Source organism: Bubalus kerabau, chromosome 11 (assembly GCF_029407905.1).
Source record: "Bubalus kerabau isolate K-KA32 ecotype Philippines breed swamp buffalo chromosome 11, PCC_UOA_SB_1v2, whole genome shotgun sequence".
Lineage (NCBI taxonomy): Eukaryota > Metazoa > Chordata > Mammalia > Artiodactyla > Bovidae > Bubalus > Bubalus kerabau.
In genome coordinates this window covers 4,847,435-4,864,195 of record NC_073634.1, presented here as the reverse complement: position 1 = coordinate 4,864,195, position 16,761 = coordinate 4,847,435, and the positions used below count along the sequence as shown (strand labels likewise).

Genomic DNA, 16,761 nt, shown 5'->3' with positions numbered 1-16,761 from the left:
AAGACATGTCTCCAAAGATGCTCTGGTCGCCTCCTGAGAGGGTGGCCAGTGTGGGCACAAGGATCCGCAGTCCTTGCTTAACCCCCAGGTCTCCCCCCAGCTCTTCATCTCGGTGGGAGAACCAAGGTCACAGCTAATATCTGCAAGCCCAGGCTTGCTGATATTACCCCGGACCAGCTGCTGTTGGCTCCTGAACCATGGCCGCTGTTGGACTCAGAGCCCTTCCTTACACTGTTGCCTATCCCGACTGCCCTCTCCACCTAAGACTGCATCTCCCCTTTAGACCCCCAGCCTGTGACTCCAGGCAGGGGAAGGGCAGGTGGCTGATGGTTCTGATAACTTCCTGGAGGTCCTATTTCCTGGGAGGCCTTTTGTAAATCCCTCCCTGCTTCTTCCAGTTTGGGTCAGTGCCCCATTGCCCTAAGACATGAGCCCTCTCCCCCCAACACACCCCACTCCCAGTCCTTGAGTCCTTGAGAGCCCCACCCAGGTACAGAGCAGATGCTCAGCAAACACTCAGGCAACAGAATCAAACCTGTGAGATGCGCTTTGGGCAAACATGGAGGCTGCCCCACAGAAGGCAGGTGCCCTGGCACCAGGCTCTCTGCTGCTCCCACCGGTGTCTGCTGCATCTGCACCAGAGGACCCTGGCTTGGAGGGGAGGACTTTGTGATCTGCCCTCCTACTGCACACAAGTGGCCCGGGGAATCCCTCGATTTTCTCCTCCACCTTCCCTATCTCTCTAGGAGGAAGCAGTGACCCCAGAGGGCCTTCGAGGGCATCTTTGCCACAGAGAAGCAGGCCAAGGCCCAGAGAGCAGGCAGACGTTCAGGGTTGTTGGGTGTTAGTGCACTCTGGGGGACCCTCTTCGGATGCAGCTGTAGAATTTAAACAGAGGTGGGGCTACATAGCAGATGTGTGTGTGTGTAAGTCACTCAGTCATGTCTGACTCTTTTGCAACCCCATGGACTGTAGCCCACCAGGCTCCTCTATCCATGGAATTTTCCAGGCAAGAATACTGGAGTAGGTTGCCATTTCCTTCTCCAGGGGATCTTCCTGACCCAAGGATCAAACTCATTGGGGCCCAAAACCCCTACATAAAGGTTTGGGATGCTGGAGGGAGCTGGGGAGCTGGATGGGCAGGGTCAGGGGTGCCCCTGAAAGCTTCTAGAAACCTGGGCATATACCTGATAGGCAGAAGCTGATGAAAGGAAAGGTTGGGTGTTAACACTGTGCCTTAGTGGGATCCCCCACGCTCTGCCCCACCTCCCTCAGTGGTCCCTGGGAGCAGCCTTGGGTCAGCTCGGGCCAGCGCGGGCCCCTCCCCAGCACAGGCGCATCACTCCAGGGCTCAGGAGTCTGCGTGTCCGGGTGAACTTGGCCAGGCACAGAGGTACAGTGGGTAGTGATGGCTGTAAGGATATCAGACAGAAGTCCCTCCCCCCGCCCCTACGCCCCTTCAGGCGGAGCAGACCTTTCCCCTGGCTCGGGTCCAGCCATCACCTGGCCACATTGATGGTGGATGGACCGAGGGGCCCTCCATGTGACCCCTGCCCCCTCACCTTCAGCCTTAACCCAACAGGCAAACTGCCAAGGCAGGGCCCCGGGCCTCTTTCTCCACGGAAGCTCCAAGGACAGGGAACATCCCTGTCACCCCCTGTGGCAGGGGCAGCCTTCTCTGGCAAAATCCCCAAGGACGCCACTGGGGATCGGGATTTTCTGCAGCCTCCCGCCCTGACCGCTTCCCACCACCGGGAAGGCCTGATGTTTCCTCATGGGAGTGGAGCCCGCGCGCCACCCAGTGGAGGGCTTGGATACTGCACCGACCTCTCAGTTTTCCACCTCTATCTGGCTCAATTATTTCCCCTTAAAAGGCGTCTTGAGCTTCCCTGGTGGCTCAGTTGGTAAAGAATCTGCCTGCAGCCCAGGAGACTCGGGTTCGATCGTGGGTTGGAAAGATCCCCTGGAGAAGGGAACGGCAACCCACTCCAGTATTCTTGCCTGGGAAATCCCATGGACAGAGGAGCCTGGCGGGCTACAGTTCATGAGGCTGCAAGAGTGGGACACAGCTGAGTGATAAACCACCACCACCGCAAAAGGCGTCTTAACACTGAGAAGAGAAATAATTTCACGACCTTAATGGTGGTGGAGTCATTTCCTATGGTTGCTGGAGAAAAGGACCTTAACTCAAGGGGGCCCGGTGCGTTCCTGCCGAGTTTGATGACGCAAGTCTTTAATGATCCCACTCACAGGGATCACAGGTTTCATCCTGCTGGCGCCACTGCGTCTACAGGTGCCCCAGAGCTGACCTACACCTTGCAATAACTTGCTATAAGTACACCTGAACACAAGTACATCTTAATCCATCAGCACCTTGACATAACACCTCTTGACATATCTAAATCTTGCATAACTGCTTCTTAAAACGTGATGCACCTTAATGTTACCCCACTTCCTCATAGCCACACCTTAGCCCACCTGTGTGTGTGTTAGTTACTCAGTCGTGTCCGACTCTTTGCGACACGGACTCTAGCCCACCAGGCTCCTCTGTCCATGGAATTTCCCAGGTAAGAATACTGGAGTGGGTTGCCATGCCCTCCTCCAGGGGATCTTCCCCACCCAGGAACTGAACCTGTGTCTCCTGCATTGGCAGACGAGGTCTTTACCGCTGAGCCACCAGGGAAACCATTCTTACTGAAGTGGAAATGATGCCACAAACCCAAACGCTGGAGCCAGATGTGGCATCTGGGGGCAGCTGCCCGTGAAGCAAGGCTGGGTGGGCCGGGCCTTGGGCCTCTCCACAGGTTAGGGGCGTGGGGTCTCAGTACAGCTGCTGTTGGGACCTGTGCCGTGGTGTCCAGCCCCAGTGGTGAGGCCACAAAAGAGACGAGCTCCAGGCGTTACACTGTAGAAACCACTTTTATTTGGATGTGACTGCTCAGGAAATACTGAACATCCCAGACAGATGACAGGCTGGAAAGTCACAGATGAATGGTGACTTTTCAAGCTATGGGGTGATTAGAAGGTGAGCCGTCAAGGCATGAAGCCAATTTTCTCTCTGGTGATCTCCCCGCCTTCCTGACCCTCTCTCCCCCAGGAGCAGAAAAAAGTTGATCCAAAACTGTGAGCCCTCAAACCGGCTCAGACAAATCACTCCCACATAATAACTTATTGCATTTCAAAATGGCAGCAGGTCCATGCAGCTGGGGGCTGAGCACTGACTCTCCTCAGAGACTGAGCCAGACAGACGCCTGGACCCCCAGCACGGGGCCAGACTGTCAGACAGCACAGCCTTCCTTTGAAAACGGTTCAGCTGGGGCTCCAGCACCGTGGTTTACATTTCTCTGTGTCTTTTCTTTGAGAATGCCCTGGAGCACACATGTCTGCACATCCCGGCCCCCTGGAAGCCCTTCACTGCAGGAGGCTGGCTGGACAGTCCAGGCCCCACCCAGCTGGACCACTGTGGGGAGGAGGCTCGCGAAAGAGCAGGGACCCTGGGATGGGGTCCTTTCCAGCCTCCTTGATATCCTCTGTGTGACCGGAGCCCAGAGGAGAATCCTGGCACGTAATGTCCTTCTTGCTTCCTTGATGGTCTTTTCTGAGGGACAAGGAGTGGGTCCTGCAGGCCTGAAGTTCTCTGAGCAGCCTGACTTACTGAGAATCGGAAAAATGGGTTATAGCCTTCCCTGTCCGACCCCTCCTCGCCTCCCTGGTCTTGGTATATAACAATTTTGCGGTCAGTCCCTTATTTTCCCCACAAATCTGCCCTCAGATTTCCCTTGGCTCCTGTAACTGTAGAGGAAAGAGGAAGGGGACATGCATTGGAGTCAGGCAGTGTGGGAGGGGTAGCGGGTTTGTACAGCCACTGCACTGAAGAGGCAGGATCCCGGGACAGGAGCAAGGTCTGTGGTTCTTCAGAACCGAAGGTGTTGACAGCACCATTTTGATTTTAAGAAAATAATGAAGCTTCTCATCAGTCAGCTGTAGGGGCGCTCGTTGCCGAGGCAGATCCCCAAACAGGCAAGATGGTGGTAGACCTGGAATTTTCCACATGAGATGTTAGTTTTCTAGAAGAGCAAGGGTCATTGTCAGATAATCCCAAGAGACAATTACTTTCCCTGGGCCAAACAAAACAAAATGAAACAGCAACAAAGTCCTCCCCCCACCAGCCTTTTCATATTCATCACAATGAATTAAAATGTCCAAGCAGATCTGCCAGCGTGTGACTTCATCGCTCAGTCTGAAAAGATGGTCTGTGGATCCCGTGATGTCATCGTTGATGAGCTGTTTATCATCCAGATGGCGAAGGCTGAACACCAGTTTTGGAAGCTGACACTCCGGGTTTTGAAAGAGCATCTTCCACGTCGCCTGGTCCCCTGCTTCTTCAGTGGTAATAGATGCTGAAGGCATGCAGGATGTAGAGCAAGGTGGTGATGAAGGCAAAGAACTGGAAGAGCCGGGGAGTTACTGCCTTAGAGATGCTGGCAGTCACTAATCACTCCCAAGCCCACACAGGCCCACGGCAGCCTGGATGGCCCTTGTTTTGACCCTGCTTCACCCGCTGTCTGCCTGAGCCCTGCCTGGCCTGAGGGCAGCAGCCACGGAGCAGCCCCTCCACCCCCTCGTCCCACGGTGGCTGTGCAGCAGGACTCTCGCCTGCAGACCTGGGCCCCTCTACCTGCCAAAAAGTGGGCCCGTCTCCATGCCCGCCCTGGGTGCCCTCGCCTCTTTCTGGTCACTCTCCCCTTCCTCCACCTTCAGCCACAGTCTGTGCTCAAACGACAGTTTCACTCACAGGTCCAGAACTTAATTCTACGCACCACCTCTTAGATCTTCAGAGGCTCAGAGGCCCCACAAGCTCTCTGGTCAAACTGAACTCCTGAGATTCCCTCACAAGCCCAGTTGATCCCACGATCCTCATCTCGTCCAGCTACTCAAGCCCAAAACCTGTGCTCCCCCCGACCCCTCCCTCCCCCACAGCCATGTCCAAAGATACCCCACTGCACTGTCTAATGATCTCTCGGTCCAGCGGAGGACTCCATCTTCACTTTGCCCCACCCTGTCCAATCACATTCTGTTTCATTCATTCATTCAACACATATCTTGTAAGCATCTGCTATGGGCTTCCTCGGTGGCTCGGTGGTAAAGAATCTGCCTGCAGTGCAGGAGACGCAAGAGAAGCAGAAGACGCAGGTTCAGTCCCTGGGTTGGGAAGATCCCCTGGAGGAAGGCATAGAAGCCCCCTCCAGTATTCTTGCCTGGAGAATCCCATGGACAGAGGAGCCTGGTGGGCTAGGGTCCATGGGGTCGCAAAGAGTCGAACAAGACTGAAGCGACTTAGCATGAGCACGCATGCTTCAAGCACAACCATGGATCTAATGGTGAACAAAAATTCAAAAATTCCTATCCTCATGGAACTTGCATTTTAGTGGCACATGCATAAAAGACCCAAGATAAACCAGGAGAGAAGTAGGAGCTTCTACTCTGAGTGGGGCTGAGTGGTGGCCTCACCGAGAGGTGACAAGTGAGAAGAGAACAGAAGGAGGTGAGGGAGCCGGGAGCTGAGGCCCAAGTGAGAGGGGTCCAGGGACAGCAAGGAGGCTGGTGTGACAGGGGCCCCTGAGCAGGGCGAGCAGCACCCCGAGTGGTGGGAGGCAGAGTGGTGCTGGGCTGGGGGGCAAGGAGGCAGACAAGCAGGAAAGGCATCCTGGAGGGTCACCGCGTTGGCCTGGTATCTTTCTGACAAGGGGGGCAGCACCCCATATCACACCCCCTCCTGCTGCTGCCCGATCCCTGGGGAGCCCGACTGACACAGGACTTTTCTGGCCACAGAGACTGGAGCTGATGGGCTGGGACCCAGCCTGGGCCTTAGATCTTCCTGAGAAGGAGTGAGGAGGGTTAGGAACCCTTGTGGGCACACGGACACACACTGGAGGAACCCACTGCCTGTCATGTGAGCCACCTGCCACCTGAGGGCGCCATCCCCCCAAGAGAGGGAAGCTGCCACACTCAGGGCCTGGAAAGGCTGTCGGGCAGGCAGGCAGTGAGCCCGAGGTCCAGAAGTCCTGCTTGGCCCACACCTCGTCTGGACCACCTTGCCTTGGATTGCATCGGCCAATATGTAACCCCGTGGATGTCTGTCACTGAAATAGAAGGACGCAGGAACCTGAGCCGTGATGAGGAATTGAGTTCCATTCCACCAGCAAAGGGAGCCACTGAAGGATTTTCTTTCTTCATTTTTAAAATAAATTTTTATGTGGACCATTGTGAAAAATCTTTAGTTAATTTGTTACCATATTGCCTCTACTGTTTATGTCCTGGTTTTGGGGCCATGAGGTATGATGGTCTTAGCTCCCCAACCAGGGATTGAACCCACGCCCCCTGCCTTGGAAGGTGAAGTCTTAGCCACTGGATTGCCAGGGAAGTCCTAAGGATTTTCAATAAGAGATGTGCATTTTGGAAAATTTATGTTTTGGAAAAACATATTCTGAGGGCAGCGTAGTTGGTGTGAGTGAAGTGTTAGTCCCTCGGTCATGTCCAACTCTTCGCAACCCCATGGACTGCCAGGCTCCTCTGTCCTGGAATTCTCCAGGCAAGGATACTGGAGTTGGTAGACATGCCCTTCTCCAGGGGATCTTCCCGACCCAGGGATTGAACCCGGGTCTTCCTGCATTGAAGGCAGATTCTTTACTGTCTGAGCCACCAGGAGGAGAGATGACACCTACAGGAGGGCTTGGCACCCTGTGCGCTTGGGCACACCTGACTGCCAGCGCATCTGCGTGCATGCACGCGCTCTCACACACACGCACATACCGCCCTCCCATCCCGCAAGACTCCTCCAGTCTGAGGATGTAGGGTCATCTGTTCCAGAGGAGACAGAATCGAGCCCCTGGCTCTCCCTCCCTGGTGGTGCCTGCCGTGATCTTGTCCAGCACTCACCGAGGCTGCAGTGTTTATGTAGTAGTTTTTCAGGTCCTGGATCTCCGAAATGATGGTGGCGTGCACTTGTAACACGGCGGCACTCATGTACAGGATGCCCGTGGTCCCGTGATACAGGCTGTCCTGGAAAGATGCAGCAGAGGCCATGGCCACTGTTACACGGTCACACAAGCAGGTAACGCCTTCTCCTCTGACTCAGGCGCTGGGCAGAGGGGGCCAAAGAGACAAGCCTGCTCCTGAAACTCCTGCTTTTTTCTTTCGCAGTGTTTCCATTGAAATCTCTATGTCGTGAGCAATAGTGGATTAAATAAATGGCAATACCAGTATGAACCAAGATTTATTGAGTGCTTCTTCCTGGTCAAAGTGTAGGCTAAATCTTTTCCTCGTTTATCTCATTTAACCTTGTGAACTATGAGGTCGGTTCTATTTATCGTTAATGCCATTATGAGGAAATAGAAGTCCAAGGTTAAAGTCAGTGACGACAGGCTGACCCAGGATTTGAAACCACTCCACATTAACACCAAGCTTGTGCTCCCCAGCTGTTAGTAATATGAAGGCCTGCTGTTTGCTGGGTGTTTTCCTAACTGTATATACTTGTGTCATTAAATCTTCACAGCTAATTTCATAAGGCAGCTACTATTAACACGCCCACTTTAAAGATGAGAAAACCGAGGCTTAGCTGACACATGGCAGAGTCGGGCTAATCTGACTCTAGATTCCATCCATCTTTGAACCTTTGTGCTAAATTCTCAGCAGTGTCCTTTAACATCATAAGAATACCATAGTATTCTGGAAGGAATGTCGTAAGGCAAATTGGCATTTTGCAACCCCTAAAGAATATTCATCAGAAGATGAAAGAGGACATTGGAGAAAAGAGTGATGGGGTAAGGTTGTCACAGTGAAAGAAGGACCCCCGGTCACCATGTGTGACGTGACTTGGAGACGTTTACGAAGCATCCTTGCCAGAAAGGTTTAACCCATTTCAGTTTAGCCTTTAGATGCGAACTTCTGGCTTACAGAAAATTCAGGGGCCAGAGGAGCAAATCACACCAGGAAGAAGCAAACAAACCAAAATGTGGGCCCTTCCACAGCAGCGGTCCCCAGCCTTTTCGGCACCAGGGACCGGTTTTGTGAAAGGCAATTTCTTTTCAAGGACCGTGGGTGGGGGGTTGGTTTCAAGATAATTCAAGTGCATTATATTAACTGTGCAATTTATCTCTATTATTATTACATCAGCTCCACCTCAGAGCATCAGACATTAGATCCCAGAGGTGGGGGACCCCTGGTCTACAGGACAGCTGACCACCCAGTTTTTTCACCAGCAGGAAGAACCATGATAGTGAGAGGGTAACAGGCAGGAAGGCCAGGGGTCTCCAAACAGAGGAAATAAGCTGTAAGTGTCAGACAGTTGAAAGCAATGGCACCCACTCCAGTGCTCCTGCCTGGAAAATCCCATGGATGGAGGAAGCTGGTGGGCTGCAGTCCATGGGGTCGCTAAGAGTCGGACACGACTGAGTGACTTCACTTTCACTTTTCACTTTCATGCATTGGAGAAGGAAATGGCAACCCACTCCAGTGTTCTTGCCTGGAGAATCCCAGGGAGGGGGAGCCTGGCGGGCTGCCGTCTATGGGGTCGCACAGAGTCGGACACGACTGAAGCGACTTAGCAGCAGCAGTAAGCAGCAGAAGGAAATAAACAAGTGTTAGATTTTTTTCCCCTTCTCTATACAAATTTAAAAAGAGGTTTCTCTTAAAATTCTCTGCTCCCATGAAGACACCAGGCTCCGCCTGAACTTAACTTTTCTCAAACCTGGAACTAAGCAATGCGTGTTTCTCCTGGAAATGTTTGTCTTAAGCTATGTTAATGAGCTATGTATTTACCCTAGACTCTGTCTTCAAGTTGGTTCTGCCTAAGACTCAGAACCGACTTGACAAACCAGAATGTTTTACTCATGCAAATGTTCTCTTAAGCTATGTTAATGAGACTGTTTTTGCTTGGAAACCTGCCTTTCTTCAAGAGTCATGTCAATCATTTTACGGCCTGGGACAACTCACCTTGTGCCAATGTTATCTCAAAATGCATGTTGTGGGTGAGGGCCCTGGCGCCAGTCTCTGAGTTTTGAGACATCTCCTTTCTCCAATTTCTTTCTGCTGATAGGCATATAACATACCACTTAAAGGCTAGCAGGGGGCACTCTTTCTGCCCCCTTCTGATGTCTATGTCAGAAGCGTTCTGTATCTCTTTTATACTTTAATAAAGCTTTATTATCGGAGAAGGCCCACTCCAGTACACTTGCCTGGAAAATCCCATGGATGGAGGAGCCTGGTAGGCTGCAGTCCATGGGGTTGCTAAGAGTCGGACATGACTGAGAGACTTCTCTTCCACTTTTCACTTTCATGCATTGGAGAAGGAAATGGCACCCCACTCCAGTGTTCTTGCCTGGAGAATCCCAGGGACGGGGGAGCCTGGTGGGCTGCCGTCTATGGGGTCACACAGAGTCAGACATGACTGAAGCGACTTAGCAGCAGCAGCAGCAAAGCTTTATTACACAAAAGTTCTGAGCGATCAAGCCTCGTCACTGGCCCCGGATTGAATTCTTCTCCCCCGGAGGCCAAGAATCCCGGTGTGTTTCATGGTTGGGCAACCACCCATTGAAAAATAGGTTAAAGGTGCTCAAGAGTCAGCACTACCAAGTGCAAGTGGGCCTGTGAGCACCCTGATTCAAACAGGCCTGTGAGCACCCTGATTCAAACAGGCCTGTGAGCACCCTGATGCAAACAGGCCTGTGAGCACCCTGATTCAAACAGGCCTGTGAGGACCCTGATTCAAACAGGCCTGTGAGCACCCTGATTCAAACAGGCCTGTGAGCACCCTGATTCAAACAGGCCTGTGAGCACCCTGATTCAAACAGGCCTGTGAGCACCCTGATTCAAACAGGCCTGTGAGCACCCTCATTCAAACAGGCCTGTGAGCACCCTGATTCAAACAGGCCTGTGAGCACCCTGATTCAAACAGGCCTGTGAGCACCCTGATGCAAACAGGCCTGTGAGGACCCTGATGCAAACAGGCCTGTGAGCACCCTGATTCAAACAGGCCTGTGAGGACCCTGATTCAAACAGGCCTGTGAGGACCCTGATGCAAACAGGCCTGTGAGGACCCTGAGGCAAACAGGCCTGTGAGGACCCTGAGGCAAACAGGCCTGTGAGCACCCTGATTCAAACAGGCCTGTGAGCACCCTGATGCAAACAGGCCTGTGAGGACCCTGATGCAAACAGGCCTGTGAGCACCCTGATTCAAACAGGCCTGTGAGGACCCTGATTCAAACAGGCCTGTGAGGACCCTGATGCAAACAGGCCTGTGAGGACCCTGATGCAAACAGGCCTGTGAGCACCCTGATGCAAACAGGCCTGTGAGCACCCTGATTCAAACAGGCCTGTGAGGACCCTGATTTAAACAGGCCTGTGAGGACCCTGATTCAAACAGGCCTGTGAGGACCCTGATTCAAACAGGCCTGTGAGCACCCTGATTCAAACAGGCCTGTGAGGACCCTGAGTCAAACAGGCCTGTGAGGACCCTGATTCAAACAGGCCTGTGAGGACCCTGATTCAAACTGCAAAAACATATTTCAGTTATAATGGGAAAGAAACTGAAGTCGCTCAGTCATGTCCGACTCTTTGCAACTCCATGGACTATAGCCTACCAGGCTCCTCTGTCCATGGGATTTTCCCAGGCAAGAGTACTGGAGTGTGTTGCCATTTTCTTCTCCAGGGAATCTTCCTGACCCAGGGATCCACCCGGGGTCTCCAGCATTGTAGGCAGATGCTTTTACTGTCTGAGCCACCAGGGAAGTGACTGTGTTATAATGGGGGACAGTTATAATTTTCCAGAACTGTGACCTGTGCCTTTGATGATAATGAGGAATTGTCATTAACTTTAAGTTTGATAATGTAAGAAAGCTTGTGTAGTTTTTGGAGGCATTCTGCAGTGAAGTGTGTAGAATGGAATGACATGGTGTTGGGGATTTTCTTTAAGATTCTTTAGGGGAAAAAAAAGCTAGGTGAAGCAAATGTGATAAAGTCTTGAAAATGCTGGAATCTGGGTTATGGTTACATGAGGATCCATAATATCAATACAATCCTCCCTACTTGTTTTGAATTGTTCAATAGAGAAATATCTCCAATGGTTATCAGGATGGTGTGATGACATGAAAAACATTTAATGGATGGCATAATAATAAATGAAAGACTCTACATCTAAAATGATTGCTTCAGTGAGATTTATACATTTTCCATAAAATTTGCCAGGAATAGGGAAGAATGAATCGTGATAGGTGATTGTGGTTAGACCTTGAGATCAGGGTTATTCTTTTCCTACTATATTTCTTTAAATACCGCTCAAATTATTTTACCATACATTAAAATTAGAGGGGAAATATGTCAGGGTGTGCTTGCTACGGGAGGAGCTGGGCTGTGCGTATATACCTATAAAGGGAGGCAGTGGAGGGGAATACAAAGCAGGATGGATTCCGGCAGAGGAATGCTTTTATTCCCATCTAATAGTTGTTGTTGTTTAGTAGCTAAGTCGTGTCTAACTCTGCAACCCCATGGACTGTACTCCGCCAGGCTCCTCTGTCCATGGGATTTCCCAGGCAGGAATCCTGGAGTGGGTTGCCATTTCCCTCTCTTCTCAACCCAGGGATCAAACCCCTTGTCTCCTGCGTCTCCTGCATTGGCAGATGGATTCTTTACCACTGAAGCCCTCTCTAATAGGTGTTGTTCAGCTGCTAAGTCATGTCCGCCTCCTTGGACTGCAGCACGCCAGACTCCTCTGTACCTCCCTATCACTTGGAGTTTGCTCAAACTCATGTCCATGAAGGAGGAAACAGACAGAACAGGCTCCGCCTTGAAAGCAGGACTCCATGTTGGGCCGGACTGTGGACTTTGAGCTCTAGGCCCAGTATCTATGGAAACGACATACCAATGGAAAACCAGACCCCCGGATGAAGGAGCCTCTGGACTCTCACCTAGACTCTCTGTCACCTAAAAGAGTATGGTAATTATCTCTGTAACAGAACAAAGTCGTAAATCCCATTATGCTTATGGGGTATCGCCACAGGCCTATTGATAAAAGTCCACTGTTTAACTATCTAGGCTTATGACACGTGAATCATGGGTTAACTTTGATCATATCTCTCTTTTACCTTGTCCAGACTAGTTTCAGGGAATTTGGGGAGGTGAGTTTGAGCACATACTTAGGGTATATAAGGTTTTACAGAAACTGGTCGGGGTCCTTGGCTAAGAGGAGACTCTGCCCTGGGCCCGCCGGTGTAATAAACTGCACTCCACTATCTGCATTGTCCTTCTGAGTGAGTTTGTTTCCCGGAACGCGCGGCTACAGCACATTGAGTCGATGATGCCATCCTACTCTCTCGTCCTCTGTTGCCCCCTTTCTCCTCCTGACCCCAGTCTTTCCCAGCATCATGATCTGATAGAAAACACATTCAGATGAAACGTGGAGATTCCCTAGGGGCCCAGCCCAGGAAGCTCTCTGGTTCCTCCTCCCACCCGGGTTTGTCCTCAACCACGCCCAAGATGTTGGTCTGGGAGGAGCCTCAGGCCCTGGGTCTCTCTCCCGGATTCTTACCAGAATTTTCCAGGACTCATATCTTTTGTAAAATCCAAACATGTAAGACAACAGGAGCATCAGGGAGATGAGGAAAGAGGTGAGCGAGACGTACATCACCCATCCTTGTAGCAGCGGGCTTGCTACCTGCGTGGCTGCCACCAGGATCCAGACCCAGACCCCAAATATCTGTAAGAGAAAAGCACAGAAGAAGGCACTTTAATGGCTGGTACTGAGTGTGATGCTCTTTGCATATTTCCCACCTCTGTCCTCCTCTGGATTTGGTGAAGCACTCTTCAGGGGCTTCCCTGGTGGCTCAGATGGTAAAGAATCTGCCTGCAGTTTGGGAGACCCGGGTTCGATCCCTGGATCAGGATGATCCCTTGGAGGAGGGAATGGCTACCCACTCCAGTATTCTTGCCTGGAGAATCCTATGGACAGAGGAGCTGCAGGGCTACAGTCCAGGGGATCACTAAGAGTGGAGCACGACTGAGTGACTAACACTTTCACTTTCATTTTGGGTCTTCTACAGTTTGTGCAATGGTGATACAGTGTGTTGAGGTATGGATATCTTTTTATTAAATATGCTTGTCTTCATTTTATATTCAATCTGCTGATCCCTTTGTCTTGGTCTTGAGAGCCTGATTCTGTGGTTTGTGGCTTCTGTTAATGTTCATTCCTGTTCACCTTTTCCCTCCTATATTTGTTGAAGGTTGATTGTGATCATGACTGTAGGCTTAGCTCAGTTCTAAATGATTCTCTTAGAGATTTTCTGTATAAAGGGCTCCACTTACTTCTGTCTGGCTCAGATGAAAGATACACAACTTTCAGGTCCTGGGACTAGCAGCTCTCATCTTACAGATAAATGACATAGATGCAGATATGGGCTTCCCAGCTGGCTCAGATGGTAAAGAACCTGCCCATAATGCAGGAGACCTGGGTTTGATTCCTGGGTCAGGAAGATTCCCTAGAAAAGGGAATAACTGACGACTCCAGTATTCTTGGCTGGGAAATCTCACGGACACAGGAGCCTGGCAGGCTACAGTTCATGGGTGCAAAAGAGTAGGACTTGACTGAGCGACTAACACTTTCACTTTCAGACATAAATAAGTCACCCTATCCCTTATGGGGCTCCCACTGCTGTTGTCCTGAAGGCAAAAGCACTTTTGAATTTGTGGAGAATTCTCAGGCTCTTCCGAAGCAAAAGGCAACAGGAGGAGAAGCCAGCAGAGACCAGGGAGTGGACCACAAGGCAGAGCTTCCCAGCCTCTTGCAGGGCCGGGAACATCCCCGGAAGCCTGGCTGCCTCTGACAGCACACTGCTCCAGACCTCAACAAACAATCTCCAGGTGAATTGTGGAAGCCCTAGGCTGGACCCGGGACTGCCCGTGAGCGGGACTGCCCATGAGCGAGCTGGGGCCGCCTCGTTCCAAGCAGGAAGAAGAGAGGAACAAGAGCTGCTGTCCTCCTGAGCCGGGCTCTTGCGTGTTGATTACAGTGACCAGGTGGCTGATGCTGAGGGAGGTGCCAGAGCATGGCTTGGGGGCACCTGCCAAGCACCTTTCCCACCAAGCCATGAGAAGTGCCTGAGGATGCTGGCCCGCTGCCAGTACCCACACAATGCTGGCTGTTAGTGGCAATGGCATTCAGGACTTAGTGACTGTGGAACCTATAAAATTTTACACTCGCATGAGACCTCTGAGGGCAGAGAATGGTCTGTGCCATTCACCAATGTATTCCTGGTGCCCAGCCCAGGGCCTGGAGAAAAGCAGGTAGGGAGGGTGTCAAAGAGCATTCTTTGGAATGACTCAGTGATAAACCCATGGGCTTCCTGCTGGTAAAGAGTGCACGTGATGCAGAAGACCCAGGTTCAATCCCCGAGTGGGAAGATCCTCTGGAGAAGGACATGTAAACCCACTCCAGTATTCTTGCCTGGAGAATTCCATGGACACAGAAGCCTAGTGGACTACAGTCCATGGGGTTGCAAAGAGTCAGACACAACTTAGCAAGTAAAGCACCATGATGATAAACCCGCCACCACGACCTCTCGTTCACTAGGGGCTTTAGAGTTTATAAAGTGCATTCACAGAGGTGCATTCACCACTGGTGGCCCAGCGGTTAAGAATCCAGTGGTTATTCAGGGGACATAGGCTCCATCCCTGGTCCAGAAAGACCGCACCCTCATGTCTGTGTACCACGACTACTGAGCCCCATCTTTAGAGCACGCACTCCGCAACAAGTGTAGCCTCCACTTGCTGAAACTAGAGGAAGCCCACACACAGCAATGAAGACCCAGCACCAAAAAACTAAATCTATACATCAAATGCATTCACTCAGATGGCCTCATTTCCTCTGTACAGGAATTCACACTCCCATGGGCTTTCTACAGAGAGCTGCCACTTGGCACCTGCCGCCTCTTGCTGCCAGCTTCCCTGCCTCAGCCCTACCAGGCCCATCAGTGCTGGCCAAGCGTCTCCCCACCCCGGCTCCTGCCATCAGAGGCCGCCCTGGGCAGACTCTACCACACGCGCACCATCTATGTGCCCACACTTCATTCTCAAAGTGTGTGAGACGCTGCCCTCTTGGGAGCATCTGGAGGAAAAGGAGGGAGGGACTGAGGTCTGAGGCCACGTGGGACATAGAATGGGGCACTGGTGAGGTTCTCCACCTCACCAGATTTCACGCCCCAAGGTGGGGCCCTGAGCATTTGGGAGAATCTACTCAAATTGCCCCTTCTTCTTGGCATAAAGGTTACACAATCAGCTTTACGCAAAGGAATGTTATTCACTTTTTATTTCCACACCCTCTATCTTCTGAACATTATAAGGGAACCAAGGCCAAGGCCAAACTCCAGGTGAATTTAAAACCAGTGGAGTTTGCTATCCTGTTTCTGTCTCAAGCAGCCTCGGTTGGATTCATTACAGGGAAAACAGTTTTGAATATTTATCTTGACTTTTTTTTCTAAATTTATATTTAGTTTTCCAAATTTGCTTGGCAACCTAAATCATTCTCTCCTTTTAACCCTCGGTTTTTGATATCTCAAGAGCTGGAGATATTTTTAGATGTTGGGGGCTGGCCTTCAACATGGAAGAAGATTGTATTAAAGCAAGTGTATTTCAAATACGATTTTGGCAGTCTGTTTCTTAAGAACAAACACAGATTACTCACCTGTGCATTTTCTAAAGGTTGAACTGAAACTGGAAGGGATCACTTAAGGGAGGGTAGAATTTAATAAGTTTATTTATTACTCATTCTTCTCTAAAACATGGAGAATAGGCCCCTCACATTTACAGAGCTGGTTAAAGAGCTAGAGGATGAGAACTGGGGTAAGAGCACCCAGATGCAGTCAGGAGCAATGGCCAATTCCAGATCGGGGCTGGGGAAGCTGACATATCATCAGAGCAGACCGCAAAATATTTTCAAAGGCTCTTGGGGTTAGGTCAGAAGGATTCAGAAGGCTGCTGCTGACTAAAGATGGGGCAATTTGACCTTCAAATAAATATAGTAACTACTGTGATTGCGCCTAGTCGCTCAGTCTTGTCCGACTCTTTGTGACCTCATAGACTGTAGCCCGCCAGGCTCCTCTGTCCATGGGATTCCCCAGGCAAGAACACTCGAGTGGGTTGCCATTCCCTTCTCCAGGGGATATTCCTGACCCAGGGATCGAACCTGTGTCTCTTGCATTGGCAGGCGGGTTCTTTACCACTGCGCCACCAGTGGCTTGGACTGTATCAACCAAGTTGAAACCCATGAGTTGAAAACGATGCCTTTTGAAAGGTCTACTTTGGTCATTTTTGGAGGATGCTTATTATTTTGGAAGGCAGTTCACCACTAAACTGCCAATAATTATTCTTTTGAAAAATGCTTAATAAAGGAAAAGAATCATGCCAAAAGCATGGCATAGGGGTAAGGCGCTTCTAAAACACATAAATTCTTGAGCCTGAACCCTCAGAGCCACACCCTGAGTCCTGCTACTCCTGGGACCATCCGGGGACTTTGAGGAAGCCCCATGGTCTGGATGTTGCCCCAGAGGTGGTGAGGGAGGCTGCATTGTTAAAAATGTCCCAGGTGACGCAGTGAAGACTGAGAAGCCCCAGGGCCCATCTTGTTGCTTCCAGGCTCTTCCACTCCAGTTCATGCACAAGCAGTTCTGATGCTTCCGGGTTCAAATCCTAGCTCTGCTAAAGGGGCAGATTATT

General features: G+C 51.0%; 1 protein-coding gene across 1 annotated transcript in view; it reads right to left on the bottom strand.

Annotated features, from left to right (window-relative positions):
• Positions 1–2,745: 2,745 nt before the first annotated feature.
• The window catches only part of LOC129622732 (MAL-like protein), a 33,554-nt gene continuing 19,538 nt past the window's right edge, over positions 2,746–16,761 (bottom strand). The window contains exons 2-4 of the mRNA XM_055539310.1: positions 12,584–12,751; positions 6,940–7,062; positions 2,746–4,447 (exon numbers count right to left, since the gene is read on the bottom strand). Of these exons, the coding sequence (XP_055395285.1) occupies positions 4,385–4,447; positions 6,940–7,062; positions 12,584–12,751 (354 nt within the window). The 3' untranslated portion in view covers positions 2,746–4,384. The remainder of the gene's footprint in view (positions 4,448–6,939; positions 7,063–12,583; positions 12,752–16,761) is intronic.